The sequence below is a fragment of the Andrographis paniculata genome, unplaced genomic scaffold (assembly GCF_009805555.1).
Source record: "Andrographis paniculata isolate CXL003 unplaced genomic scaffold, ASM980555v1 Contig76END, whole genome shotgun sequence".
NCBI lineage: Eukaryota > Viridiplantae > Streptophyta > Magnoliopsida > Lamiales > Acanthaceae > Andrographis > Andrographis paniculata.
Window position 1 is genome coordinate 1517510 of NW_026137613.1, and position 13259 is coordinate 1530768.

General features: G+C 38.5%; 2 protein-coding genes across 2 annotated transcripts; both read right to left on the reverse strand.

Moving 5' to 3' along the window:
- Positions 1-614: 614 nt before the first annotated feature.
- Positions 615-5328, reverse strand: LOC127266492 (uncharacterized). Its single transcript, XM_051296749.1, has 12 exons — positions 5317-5328; positions 4875-4967; positions 4383-4440; positions 2667-2784; positions 2268-2392; positions 2074-2152; positions 1835-1961; positions 1598-1758; positions 1391-1492; positions 1189-1330; positions 969-1097; positions 615-872 (listed from the first exon to the last, which is right to left on the reverse strand). Exons 1-9 carry the CDS (start codon positions 5326-5328, stop codon positions 1444-1446), a joined length of 822 nt encoding a protein of 273 aa, XP_051152706.1. The 3' UTR covers positions 615-872; positions 969-1097; positions 1189-1330; positions 1391-1443.
- Positions 5329-7169: 1841 nt separating this feature from the next.
- LOC127266566 (uncharacterized) lies at positions 7170-10927 on the reverse strand. Its single transcript, XM_051296843.1, has 7 exons — positions 10039-10927; positions 8902-9950; positions 8629-8831; positions 8436-8552; positions 8163-8363; positions 7952-8083; positions 7170-7880 (listed from the first exon to the last, which is right to left on the reverse strand). Exons 1-7 carry the CDS (start codon positions 10689-10691, stop codon positions 7242-7244), a joined length of 2994 nt encoding a protein of 997 aa, XP_051152800.1. The 5' UTR covers positions 10692-10927; the 3' UTR covers positions 7170-7241.
- Positions 10928-13259: the final 2332 nt, after the last annotated feature.

The window sequence follows — 13259 nt, forward strand, 5'->3', positions numbered from 1 at the left end:
GGAAAAGAAGTAAATTTTGCGTTCAGGTCGGTTGGTCCGCTGTGGGATAGTCAAGTCGGTTGGTCCTCGGTAGGTTCGGCAAGTGGGAAGGTCTGCGGTCGGATAGTCAGGTCGGTTGGTTAGGGGGTCGGATGGTCCATAGGTCGGAAAGTTTGTAGGTCGGACGGTTTGCGGTTGTATAGTGAGGTCGGTCGGTTGGCGGGTCGGATGGTCTATATATCGGAAAGTCTGAAAGTCGGTTGGTAAGCATGTTGGACAGGCAGGTCGGTTAGTTAGCAATCGGGTAAGCGGGTCGGATGGGATGGGATCTGATAAGCAAGTCGGTTGGTACGTAGTCAGAACAAGATAAGTCGGGTGCCCACTAAGTGAACAGTAGTTTGGTCTCTTGGTGGGGGCGGCGAAGGAGTCTTTTTTTTGTCTTTTGGTCCTATTTTCGGATTTTACCTTTTGTTTGTTGAAAAAATACATTAACACTTATGTACCTTACAGTGTTTAGAGATTCCTAATATAATTAATCAAATTTAAGGATATTTCCATATCTTTGAATTTTATTTTTTGTTTGTTGAAAAAATACATCAACACAATCGAATTATGAATTTATAGTAATAAGAAATTTGATAAATATATGTAGCCGATAGATATTCAAAATGTTGTATGTACACATCGGATAGTAATATTACAAAAAGGTAGGTAGTTTAGTAGTTGGATGTAGTACAAAACAGAAGATGTTGTAGAAAAGCTTGACAACTATTTTTTGGATTCTTTCGGTGGAGCGACAGAATTCTTGACCGTTGATGCTTGATCCTTTGATTTCTGATCATTGATAGATTCCAACTCATTGAACAGTGGAAGCAAGTTCTTTGCATATTTACCTAAATAATGTTTTTTGTATAAGTATAGTTGAAACTATGAAATTGGACTTATGTTTATTATTTTATATTGTTAGGATGATATATTGTTGTTCTTACCAGGAACAGATGATTCTAAGGTAGCAGTTGTGCAGGTTGCCTTCTCCTGCATTTCAGGTGTTATCCCAGTGTGTTTGGGTACAATAGGGTGGTTCTTTGACAATGTTTCTTCGGCAGCAATTTCCTTATCTGTACATGAATTTTATTTGTTATATAAAATGAGTGGTATATGATTACACCCTATGATAGTCATAGTTGTTTTCATGATAATGTAATGTACCTTTGTTTTCTTTGGAAGCAGACATAAGTGTGTAAGTATGTGTTTCTGTTTGGGATGGTGCGGCGGCCTTTTTCTTTATGTGAAAGAGGTATGATTGGTTTTCAAGTTCTTGATTGCGCAGATTGCATAGTGAAATGATTTCCTGTGTAATATATATATAATGAGACAGTATAGTACTTTGATGAAATATTTAAAGTTTTACCTGTTGTCCTAGTTCATTTGACTCTGGTATGTCAAAGTTCAGAATTTGTTGCGCTATATTGTCATAAACAACGCAGGTAATTGATCCTGTCTGATCAACAATCTGTAAGCGCAGAATTGACTTGTTTGTATATGTGTACTGTTACGTGTATATAAATATATATCAAATTTTAAATGTGTAAAAAGTAGAATGAGTAGTCTTTCTTACTTTTGCTCTGACGATTGGACAGATTTGCACCTTAAACAAAAAAACTGCCGTGCTGTTGGTGCTGGAGTTGATGTGTAACACTTATCGCAGGCGTTGTAGTGGAGTTGCACTTTCTTATCCACTTTGATTGACAAACATCCCTTGATTTTGTACTCACCTTGCTATATCAGGCAAGTTTTTGATTACTTTATTATGTTTTATTTGTATATATACAAATATACATTATAAATAACTCACGCGAGTAGATTGTGACATGGTTGCAATTGTTGAGAGAGTTACTACAGCTAGCGGGCTTCCTTCGGCTGTGTTGAAGTATGGTTTTTTGATTACGAGTTCATCAATGCATACCTTATTATTGAGTTTCCTGTGATGTAAAGTGTTTTGAATTAAAATGAAATTTGTAATTGATTTTCAATGGGAGTGTAGTGTTGTGATATGAAAAATATAAAATATTGATTTGATATAGAAAAGAATACCAGCTCAATAGATTGTCAGCTTCAGGATATGGAGGATCAACAATAAAATTTGCCATGGAAATTGCAGACAACGAAATTCCTTCACATACGAATATAGAATCAAATGAAGTGAAATGGTCATTAGGTGGACTACGATACAAGTATTGACAATAATTTATATGTGTTCAGTCAAATACGGTTGATGCATAAACTACCTGCATATAGTGTTGCTTTCAGGTGGAGGGCCGCAATGATAGGTCTTTCCTTCACAATGGATGTGAAGTATTTTCCTTCAGCGTCCACCAATTCATTCCATAAGGTCAGTCTTGTCGGTAGCAATCTATTATGATGAAAATTAATGGAGAAAACTGTGTGAAGAACATATGCTACTTTAATTTGGTAAATTTAGTGTACTATTAAAAGATGTCGAATAGAAATGGAAGCTGATAAAAATTTAGTATATTTATTTAAAAATATAGTTGACAGGCATAATTATTGACATAACTTCTTTTAGAAGAAATAAATTGTGATTAAAGATGAATACATACACTGATGTGAAAAAGGTGATAAAAATATAATGATACCAAAATAACTGTACTTGAATCTATGCTTACTCCTCAGTTACGATTACAATCTCTTGAACACGATCTCCTATAATGTTGGAAGAGGTCGGTTGTTGACGTTTGTTTCTTTGCTTTTGTTCTGCAACATCTATCAGTACACCGACCACATCTGTTTGATATGTATCATATATTAGGTATAAATGCAAAAATATGGACAAGCAAATGAATTAAAGCATAAACATAATAGGAGTTATACCGATGTACTCATTTGTTGCTAGGCAATCAACAATGCATGAGAGCTTTTTGAAAGATGGCTTTCCAGTTACAGAAGATATGGGATCAGATTCAACAGGGATGATTGTAACACCCCCAGTTGGCTCATACTGGAAATGCTACCGCCACACTGCATCATGAGGTCGTCACCTCCTACTTCGGGCCCCACAACACAGTGTTAAGGCTAAAATTAATTATATAAGCATTTTATTATTTCCAAAAAAACAAGTTTATAAATATTTACAAAAACATACTCCCAAAACGGGAGGTTTTTCTAGTTAGAATTTACATATAATACATCAGATGCAGTTCACTCATTCAGCCCGTCTTTCTATCTCCCGAGACGTCCCCTGTCCCGGAGGTGCCATGCGTACCTGAATCAAATATTTTTTCTTAAAAGCAGTCTAGAATTAAATCCATTTTAAGAACTAACATAAAATATGCCATGTCATGCTCGAAAATATAGTTTAATTTCCGTCATTTGCAAAATAAATGCCATGCCATGCCCATACTGAAATAATGTAACAATAATGTCAAAATCGACAACTCATGCACATATACCCATATACATATGTCAAAGTGAGCAGCCGGAATAACCTCGGCTCCATAATAACAGCTCACTAGACTATCATCAATAAATAGCCGGAAAATCCTCGGCTCAAGGAAGGACCTGGTAAACCCATAATAATATAACGGTCACCCGGTCACTCCCATATACCCACCATACGACTCCCGCAATCAATACATGGATAGCCGAGCGTTGTCGCCATTAACCACAAGACACCCCATAGTCTGTGATAGCGAAGATAGGACCCTCCTGTCTAGCCCTACCCCGTGTAACGTAGTAGAATCCGTGCAACCTGGAATCACCCGAAGGAAACCCGGAAACTCTACTCCTCCTCGCACGCCCTAACGGGATCGCGTTTGGAGTTTGGCATATGATCCTAAACTACCGGTAGACCTCACTAGTAGCTACTCCAATGAGTGGAACAACACCGAACACGAATGATTAGACCAAATACGTCTCAACTGCAATGGGTCTAATCCCTGAATGACCGTGCGACTAAGTCACCCAGTTGTCCGACTACTATCGTCCACTATCGCCAAAGTGTTACGGTACATCGGGGCCGAATATCCTAACCCCAGGTGATGCCCTCGCCTAGCACTACCGCACACGGCGACTAAACGATAGATCCATAAAACATATCCGATAAATCGTGCGATGTGTGCAGCATGTCAATAAGTGAATTTAATGAAAAGGGCTGGTGAGACGGCCCACCTATCCTCCTTTTCATAAATTCACCAACACGATCAAATACGTATATCAAATATCGTAAAACGAAGTTTCACACATGCATATACACACACATATATACATATATAGATGCACTGACCAAATGATTCCACATAATATCATATCAATATCAGAATCAGAATCACATGCAACATAAATACCTAATTTCTTAAAATTAGATTTAATTCCCTACTGCTTACCTCCTACCGATACTTTCTGGATTTTTATAACTTCACCCAAATCTCCTCCAACGTACACCTGTTCCATTATTTACTCAAATCAGATGAGCTTTATGCTTATTCTCAGGAGCTACCTGCTTATTCAAAAGCTAATTTCTATAATTAACTCGTCGGGCTCCAAACTTTTATATTTAGTAGAATATGATATTCTAGCTATAAAATCCTTCTACCTCATAATATTTATATTGCCCGATTATTAAATAAAAATACGCAAAGGTATGAACAAGCAGGCAGGTGCGATATACTGCCGTTTTTTATTCGACTTGGATTGGTACGAAATTCTCAAAATATAATGTCGGCGCTACGAATAGGCTATTAGCTAAAGAAATTCATCGATTAAATAGCTAAATAGCCAATTTTGAATTTTTGAAGAATTTCTAATTTAATACTCCAATATCAAAATTCGTATTAAAATTTATAATCGGACTCTACGAATAGCAAGGAATACCATACCCAAGTCGGAATTGGAATCGGACGGCTAAATCTTTTTCTTCCTTTTTTTTTTTCTCCTTTCTTCTTCTCCTTCGCGTTTCGTCTTCTGCGTTCCTTCGTTTCGAGGTAAGGTTTGTTTGTTTATATATATATATATGTATAATATATATACACATATATATTATATTATTATTATTATATTATATTATATTATATTATATTATATTATTATTAACATTAACATCTTTATCTTCTTTATTTATTTATTATATTATATTATTAAATTATATATTATATTTTATATTTATATTTATTTCTAATTTTATCGATATTTATCCATTTAACAGTCTATTTAATTATAACTAATATACAAAATTGGAATATAATTTATCCCAAAATATTAATTTCTTGATTCCATTACTATTGTCAAATATTTATTTGCTATAATAATATTATTTTATACATTCCGGGGCATTACAATGATGCTGCAGTGTTTGTTGAGATAGAGCTGGATTTGAGAGTTGAAGTTTGGTAGATCCGTCTTGTACTCTTTGCCTTGTTTAGCAAATATCTCGTAGGTCTTAAAGAGTTTTAAACAATGATCATATGCTTCCATGTCCGCAGAAAAGGCACACGTCATGAGTTTGGTGCCCTACAAAATAAGTAAATAAGATAGTTAACCCCGAAAAAACTAATTAGTAATGTAGAAAATAAATGTATCAATTTTCTTCTACTATAAAATAACTAATAGTAAATTATAAGCATAGTAAATTTGATTAATTTTAAATTTTATTCCATATTAAATAAAGTATATTAAATGTAAAATTTAGATAGTAGTACATAAATTCAATCAATTATTTTTATAAGCAGGATTGTTTGAATACCTGTGTGTCAACAAAGACGTATCGTCTGTAGGGCTTTCCACTGGTCTTGGCTGTTCTGATAGCGGACATCTCTACGAGTAACGCACGGACTGTCCAGTTTCTATTTTCCATGGTTAAATCAGTTATGGGTGTTATGTGGTTGGCCATTGGCTTGTAGTGATTAGCAGTAAGGAGAATTGATGGAAGAGTGATGAAATGTGTGAAAAAGAAAAGCTAAGGAAGAATGTAGCACGTATTGAAAGTGAATCTTGTCTTTATAATTAAATGGATGTTGTTGGCGTGTTGCTTTGTTAGAGTGGTTGCTGTGTTAGAGTGGTAACTTTTATGTAAGAAGTGATAGAAGTTAGTGAGTGACACGTTTTTTCATGTAAGAAGTGATAGAGGTTAGTGGGTGGCAGGCTCTATGTGTTTATTTTTGTCAGGTAGATTGGCTCTGGTAGATATAGTTACGTATGTAGATTCACTTTGTAGCTGAATTCAAGGTAAGGGATGTGATTGCAGTTAGTATTTTTGTAAATTGTGTGTTTATTTAAATGGTTGGTTGTATGAGAGTCTGTTTTTTTGGGTATTCATTATCATAAATGCATTACTTTTTTTCTATTTGAACCATTATTATTATTATTATTATTCTTGTTGGGCGGAAAAAATAATAATAATAATAATTAATAACCGTAGTACGGTTTTGGATGGGTCTGAATATAAGCTAAACGGTTCAGAGGTCGGTTGAAAGAGGAAGTCTGGCGAAGATGGAGATGGAATGTTACGCAGTCGGATAGGCAAGTCAGTTGGTTTGGAGTCTGACAAAAGGAAGTTGGTCCGTTGGTCTGTAGTTTGACGAACACAAATGGACTATTTTTAGTTGAAGAGGAAGTATTAATTAAAGATGTAATATAAGGCTAACTCTACAGTTCCAAATTAATGCATGCTGAATTTCTACTCTTTCTTTTTATTTTTAAAAATATATATATATATTTTATCAATTATTATTTTATTCATCCAAATTCCAAGGGACATGTCACCTAATAACTCATTAAACTCCATTGGGACAAAATTTAATCATCTTCTATTTTATTTATTTTTGAAAGAAAAATAAAAGTAAATCAATTAAAAGTTTCTTTCTCCCCTTTAAACAAACATCATGGCTATGTAAAATAAAATACTAATATTATTAATTAATCCCATCAATCAACAATCACCAAATTAACATTCTTCAACTATAGTTAATTATGGAATATATTAATTAGGGCATAACTTAGGCATGCATTGGGCCCGCATATTCAAATATATTAAATTCAAGTACCATACAATTAATAAATATATATAAATATGTATACTATGAACAGTGATTGTAAACTTGTGACCGTAAAGTAATAAGTTCAAATGTCGATACTTTCAGACTGGGAATTCCTACATTATAAATATGAGGGGAAACATTAAGGAAAGATAAATATAATATTCGTTTAAATAAGTATTCTAGTTTTTAAGTTAGGTGAATATATTTGTATTACAAGGAGAGAAGCGCCCGTAAAGCAGTTTTTAGATCGGCCCATTTGAGTTCTGACTTGATGGCCCGACGACGTTGGTATGCTTCTTGGTGTCTCTGGACGAGTCTCGTTTGAATCGCTGCCTGAAGTTGGTCGCAAAGACTGGCTTGGTTAAGGCAATGTGTTTCAACCAGACGACTTCCCTCTTGTATGCTATCATCTATGGCTTCCAATCGTTCTTGAAGTCGTCGTAGTTCTTCAGTCTTTTGAGCGATTTCAGTAGCTAATGTTTGTCTCTCCTGCCGGAGCTCGTCTAGTCGGGCCCTAGCCTCGCTAAGATCTTGGTTAGCCTTCTTCAAATCTGCTTCGATATTATTAGGATCTGCTGCCGGACGAGAGGAGGTCGCTTCGGATAATGGGGGTCGGATCAGAGGAAGTTCAGCTTGAAGTTCAGTGATCCTGGCCATCATCCGATCGAGAACTGGCGAAGCTCCCGACTCCAGGGCAGGTTGAACCAATAGGGATATTGCGACTTGGACTAACGCCGAAAGGTCAGCCAGTTCTAAGTCGGCATAATCCAAATTGGCGCATCGTTCCACAATGGTTCTGACGTGTGTCGGGAGATTTATTCGGGTCAAAATGTTCATCTCCTGAGCAGCCTGAACCAGAATGAGATTAGCAAGCTAAAAGACATGGCAAAATTGTTTAAGGAATAACGGCGGAAGGTTACTTGATCCAGGGCAGCTGTAGCCTCGGAAGGGGCCATAAGTTGGAAATTTGAGGGGTTGACTGGTCGGGTAATCGGACCAGCAACTGATTCATCCCCTGGTGGAAGTTGTTGGGCGGCTGCTAAATCCATACCCTGAACAGAAGATAAAAGTTTTCGTCACCGTTGGATGGGCAAAAATAAAATCCGAAAATGGATGAGAAAGGGTACCAACCGGATTCAGCGGGGCAAAATTAACAGAAGCTTCACCCGATCTTGAGGAGGAAATTTCCTCTACTTCATCGGGTGGTTGGACTGGTTCGGGTTGGACTGGTTCGGGACCAACAATAGGAACCTCATCAACTTGCTGAACAAGCGGGTCGGGTAAAGCCACGACCTGGTCGGGGTCGGGCACTACCACATCTTCAATAGGAGCCTGGACCAAATATGTTTTAGGTATCATAAGTTTTATCAGGAGGATGTTGTTGAAGGAAGGTTTAGCGCTTACTTGTTGAGGTTCCGCAACTTGGTCGGGGAGGACAACAAGTTGGTCGGGAATCACCGCAACGATATCCGACGTTGGGGGAGGAGGTACCCTGCCCATCGATTCGCCTGGTCGGTGTGCCTACAATAAAAGGTTCGAAGTTGTTTAAAATTAATATATTGTTGGTCTCTAAGGAATGTCAGAAACTATCTTTTACCTCTGATTGTCTGTGGGTCGGTTGTGTGGTAATCGGGACTATGGCTAGTCGATCGGTGGTCCGGACCATAGATGATTGTTCTATGATCGGGACGGCTGTCGATCGGGATGAAGATAAATTGATGGGAACTTGTGGTTCGGGCGATTGTTGGTGGGTCGGTTGAGACGTGGTAGGGCCAGTGGTCGGGAGCATTGAAGGATCTTCTGAAATAGACATATTAGAGTTACAAACGGGCAGCATGAAAATAACATAAGGAAAGGAACAAAAACTTACCAAATTGTTGCCTTAGATACTTTTGCATCCCGCTAGTATCTATTGGCAGAGAAGCCAGATATTCCTCGATGGCCTGCCTATCGATAGCAGGAGTGGCCTTTGCTTTTTGTCTTTTTGCTCCCGACCCACCTGGCGTAGGGGCTGGCCTTTTCCTTCCTCTGACTGCCAGTCGGGCGGAGCCAAGAGCCAGAGCTGGGGGTGGAGCAAGTCTCCCGACCAATTGGTCAGTCGAAGGGGCAAGTGAAGACCAGGTGGTCGACCACCAGGAAGGGAAATCTTCGGTTGTCGAAGGTTTTGGGCAGAACGGGAGATATGAATTCGAGGTGATGTAGGTGGTGAGTTGAGAAATATAGGTCGGGATGAGTTCGGGAATCACCAGACCCTCGGGGCTTTGAAATATGAGGTGAGGACTGGCTAATGGCCCTGGTATGCCCTGGCAGCAACCAAATTGCCTCGACAAAAATTGAGGTTGGTAATTGTAAGTGAAAAATGTTCTACGATTCTTCTTATCCGACCGTCTGCTAGAAAACAAAGATCGGGGTTTTATTGCGGCGTCCCAGGAAAAAATAAAGGTCGGGTGAGGGAGAGGATCTGGCCGAGTTAAAGGATAGGTAGGGTCGGGATAAAGGAAGAAAAGATCGGTCGAATATTGTATTAAGGTTGTATATACAAAAAAACGGGAATTGTTCCGATCTTCGGTCAAAATTTGGGTTATTATAGAGTCGGAGGATTTTAGACAGGAAGAGTTCGGGGTTAATCTGGCTAAGGCATAGCCAATAGACCTATAAGGGTTAGGAGAAATTGGGAGGCGACCAAAAAATGCAGAGGGGAAGTATAGACGGAACCACAGTTCCAGGAACCAAAATGGTCCTGAGGCTGCAGTATCCGCCTTTTTGATATCTGTAAGACGGGAACTTACTCGGGATAAACCTTCAAAGAGGTTGGCTAGAAATAAGGTACCTAAAGAACAGAAATGACCACATGCTAGATAAATGGCTAGGTCAATATGAGTTGAAAGGACAAGTTTAGAAGGGGAGAGAATGATATATCTGTGAAAGATAAGAAGAAAGAAATGTAAGCTCAACATTCAAACTTTGTGTATATCAAAGAGGTTTAAAAATGGGGAAGAAAATATACCTGCAGAGCCAGAAGAGGAGGAAAGCAGTATGTTCCAACTCGGAAACAGGGGTATCCTCCCTACCCTGATATTTATTGACAAAGTATGTCCACCCTCTTTCTCTTTCAGGCAGTTTGGCCAGAGCCCAACCTTGATGGTTGGGGGGAAGTTCTTGATTCCCGAGAGAAACCAGAACGGGGTCCTCTCCAGTGATCGGCAAATGTGCGATCACTGCTACATCCATTAGGGTTGGACCCATTGGACCTGAAGGGAGGAAAAAGGCACCTGTTTGCGAATGCCAAAAAGCCGCCATGGCCATCAAAACCTTGTCATGGAGGTAGAGGGGTTGCGTCGAAAGGAGAATAGCTTTATCGATCCCTTGGGCTTTCCATTGATTTTCAAAATGTGGAAGGAGCCTCGCGTACCATTTCCGGTAAGCATCTTTTGGGTCGGTCAAGTGAGTCTTGATGCTATCTAGAAGGCGTTCCGGTTTGAACGCTTCATTGTTCACGGTAATGGGAGAAACTTGAACAATGACTGAAGTCATACGCTCAGCATCGGGAGTGGTAGTGCAGTAAGGGCGGATTGTAGGGGTAAGAACTTTGGAAGATACAAGGGGTATTGAGGGTTCGGTTCCGTCAAAAGGGAGTGCGGGAACGTATTGGTTAGCCATTTACGCGAGGGTAAGGAAAGGTTGAAGGAGAAAACGAAGGAGGGAGTTATACGAGAGCAGAAAGGGTTTCAGAATTGTGAATGTGTAAGTTTGAGAAGTTTGATTTGACGCAGCGCAGTGCAATGATCATATTGTAACCCTAAAACGTCACGTCTTCCGTAGTTCGAGGAGCGACGTTTCGGCGGGAGGAGGCAATTTGTTGAGCAGAAAATAATGGATAGGTTTTAGGAAATGGGCCTGGCAAGTTAGGTCATCCGAAATGTCCAATGGGCTTTTGAAAGTCCGAATATAATTTGCAGTAACCAGGTTGGATGAGTTTTGAATTTGTCCAAAACCGGTCGTGTGAATCCCCTAGGTCCGGCGAATGAGGAGATTGGACTCGCTCGGGACCAAATAGTTCGCACGTCTAAATCGGACGTAATCAGGTCGGAATCCGAGGGTCAGATTGAAGAAAGTAGGACGGTTGATAAGATTGGACCCGGTCAGGACCAAATAGATTGGATATAGAAGTCGGACTTAGTCGGGACAAATTCCAAAGGGTCGGTCATAGGAAGGTTAGGTATTCAAAAATAGTTATCCTATAGGTCGGGTAAAATGCAATTTCTGGCAGAGGGGGGTAGTTTCGACTGGTGAGCGGTTTTTAAAATCGGACGTGACGTGATGGTTCTCGTATGTGTCGATAGAAGAGGATTTTTTGGGGAGTTAATAGCGGTTATGGTAACCGACCGGATAGCGGTTCGAACCGTATCTTCAAGGGGTTATTTAAATATTCTGTACGGTAAGGAGAGGGCATCTTCAAACGACATCATATTCAAGAGAATTGCTTTTGGGGATCACCACTTTATTTTCCAGTCTATAGTTTTAATTTTTCTTATTTTATTTATGTATCCTACAGTGTTTAGAGATTCCTAATCTCAGGCAGTAATTATATCAAATTCGAAGATAACTTCCTATTTTCGGATTTTATTTTTTATTGTTAAAAAAAAACGCATCAACAGGTATATTAAATAATATAACTGTTGACGCAGTTTTTCAACAACAAAAAGTAAAATTGGAAAATAGAGAAATATCTCCCTGAGATTAGGGCTTTCTAAGTAATGTAGAATACTAAAATTGTTACATATGAAAATTTTATTTATGTTAAAAAGCTTAGGATAAAAAGAAAAATGTGTGTAGGAATACACTTGATGAAACTGGCGGAGGGGCCCTGTTGGAAACTCAGGAATAGTAGATATATTTCTAATGGAATTGCGGGTCGGACAGGTCCTCAGGTCGAGAGGTCCTCACGTCGGGAGGTCCGGAAGTCGGGAAGTTCGGAGGTCGGAAAATCCCCACGTCGGGACGTTTGGAGGTCGGAATGTCTTCCGGTCGGGAGGTCATCCGGTCTGGAGATACGCAGGCCTGAGCTCTGCAACTCCGTAAGTGCTCAGGTCGGGAAATCCTGCGGTCCGACGGTCGTCGGGACGGTAAGTCCGTACGTGTGAAGGTCATCAGGTCGGGAATTACTGAGGTCGGGGAGTTTGTAAGTCAGTTGGCTTGCAGTTGGATCAATAAAGCGGAAAGTCTGCGGTCAGTCCAGAGAGTTAGATATTGAAGAAAGTGAGAATGACAATGTGGTCGGATGAGGACACGTGTGGACACGAGAAGTGTTGGCTGACCAAGGAACTGTGGGCCCCTACACAGGGCAACCGACTGCGGTCCCGGCTACTGAGCAACCGACCAGCTTTATTTGTCCTATCTCCTTAGATGGGCAGACTGTCCTCTACACAAACCTCTGCGTCTGTCTATACTTCTTCCTTGCCCGCCCTTCCTCTTCATAGACATCTGCGCCTGTTCGACATTTTTTTTCCGGACTTTTGGGCCATTCGGTTTATATCCTGACCGATCCAGCATCCTACTGCCATTATTTATTACTATTATTATTTTTTTTTTTATGCTCAATAATAATTATATTTCTTCTCTATAATTTTTATTTTACTTTTTATTTATATTATCTTATATAAAGATATTGGATAATATAATATTGTTCATTATATATTGTTTGAAATTAAATTTATATATTTATTAATTGAGTACAAATTTCAATGATAGATTCAATTAAAATTAATTTTGTATTTTATATTTTTATTTTTATTTTATTTCAATAGTTGAATAATAAATATAGTTAATTATTTTAATTATTGTCAAATAAAAATTAACATTTAAATATACATGTATGATATAATACTATTTTAGAAATAGTTATGATTAATAGTTGATTAATTCATTTCTAAATATTTTAATTATGTATGCACTCGTGCATAGCACGGCTTGAAATGGTAGTTATTTTAATTATTATCACGTTATTATTTTGTTATGGTTAATTATTATCTCTAAGTTGGTCAATTGATTTTGGTTTTGGATTGTAAATGTTTTCTGTTATTAGTATTTGTTAGGGTATTGAGTGGTAAATGCTTGCTTATTGAATACGAAAGTGGTGATTATCTACTTTAAGACTTATTCAGGGCAACATACCTTGCATTAGGGAATAGGCACACGAGCGAAACTTTCTATGTTGAAAAACATAAC

Bases quoted from the DNA above. Each gene is read 5' to 3' on its own strand.
- LOC127266492 (XM_051296749.1), bottom strand. The intron at 2,153-2,267 runs GTAGTTTATGCA...TCGTATGTGAAG, and splicing joins GAAAGCAACACTATATGCAG to GAATTTCGTTGTCTGCAATT. The intron at 1,759-1,834 runs GTGAGTTATTTA...TGCCTGATATAG, and splicing joins CCATGTCACAATCTACTCGC to CAAGGTGAGTACAAAATCAA.
- LOC127266566 (XM_051296843.1), bottom strand. From the start codon at position 10,691: ATGGCTAACCAATACGTTCCCGCACTCCCTTTTGACGGAACCGAACCC. The intron at 9,951-10,038 runs GTATATTTTCTT...TATCTTTCACAG, and splicing joins CTCCTCTTCTGGCTCTGCAG to ATATATCATTCTCTCCCCTT. The intron at 7,881-7,951 runs GTAACCTTCCGC...ATTCTGGTTCAG, and splicing joins CTACAGCTGCCCTGGATCAA to GCTGCTCAGGAGATGAACAT.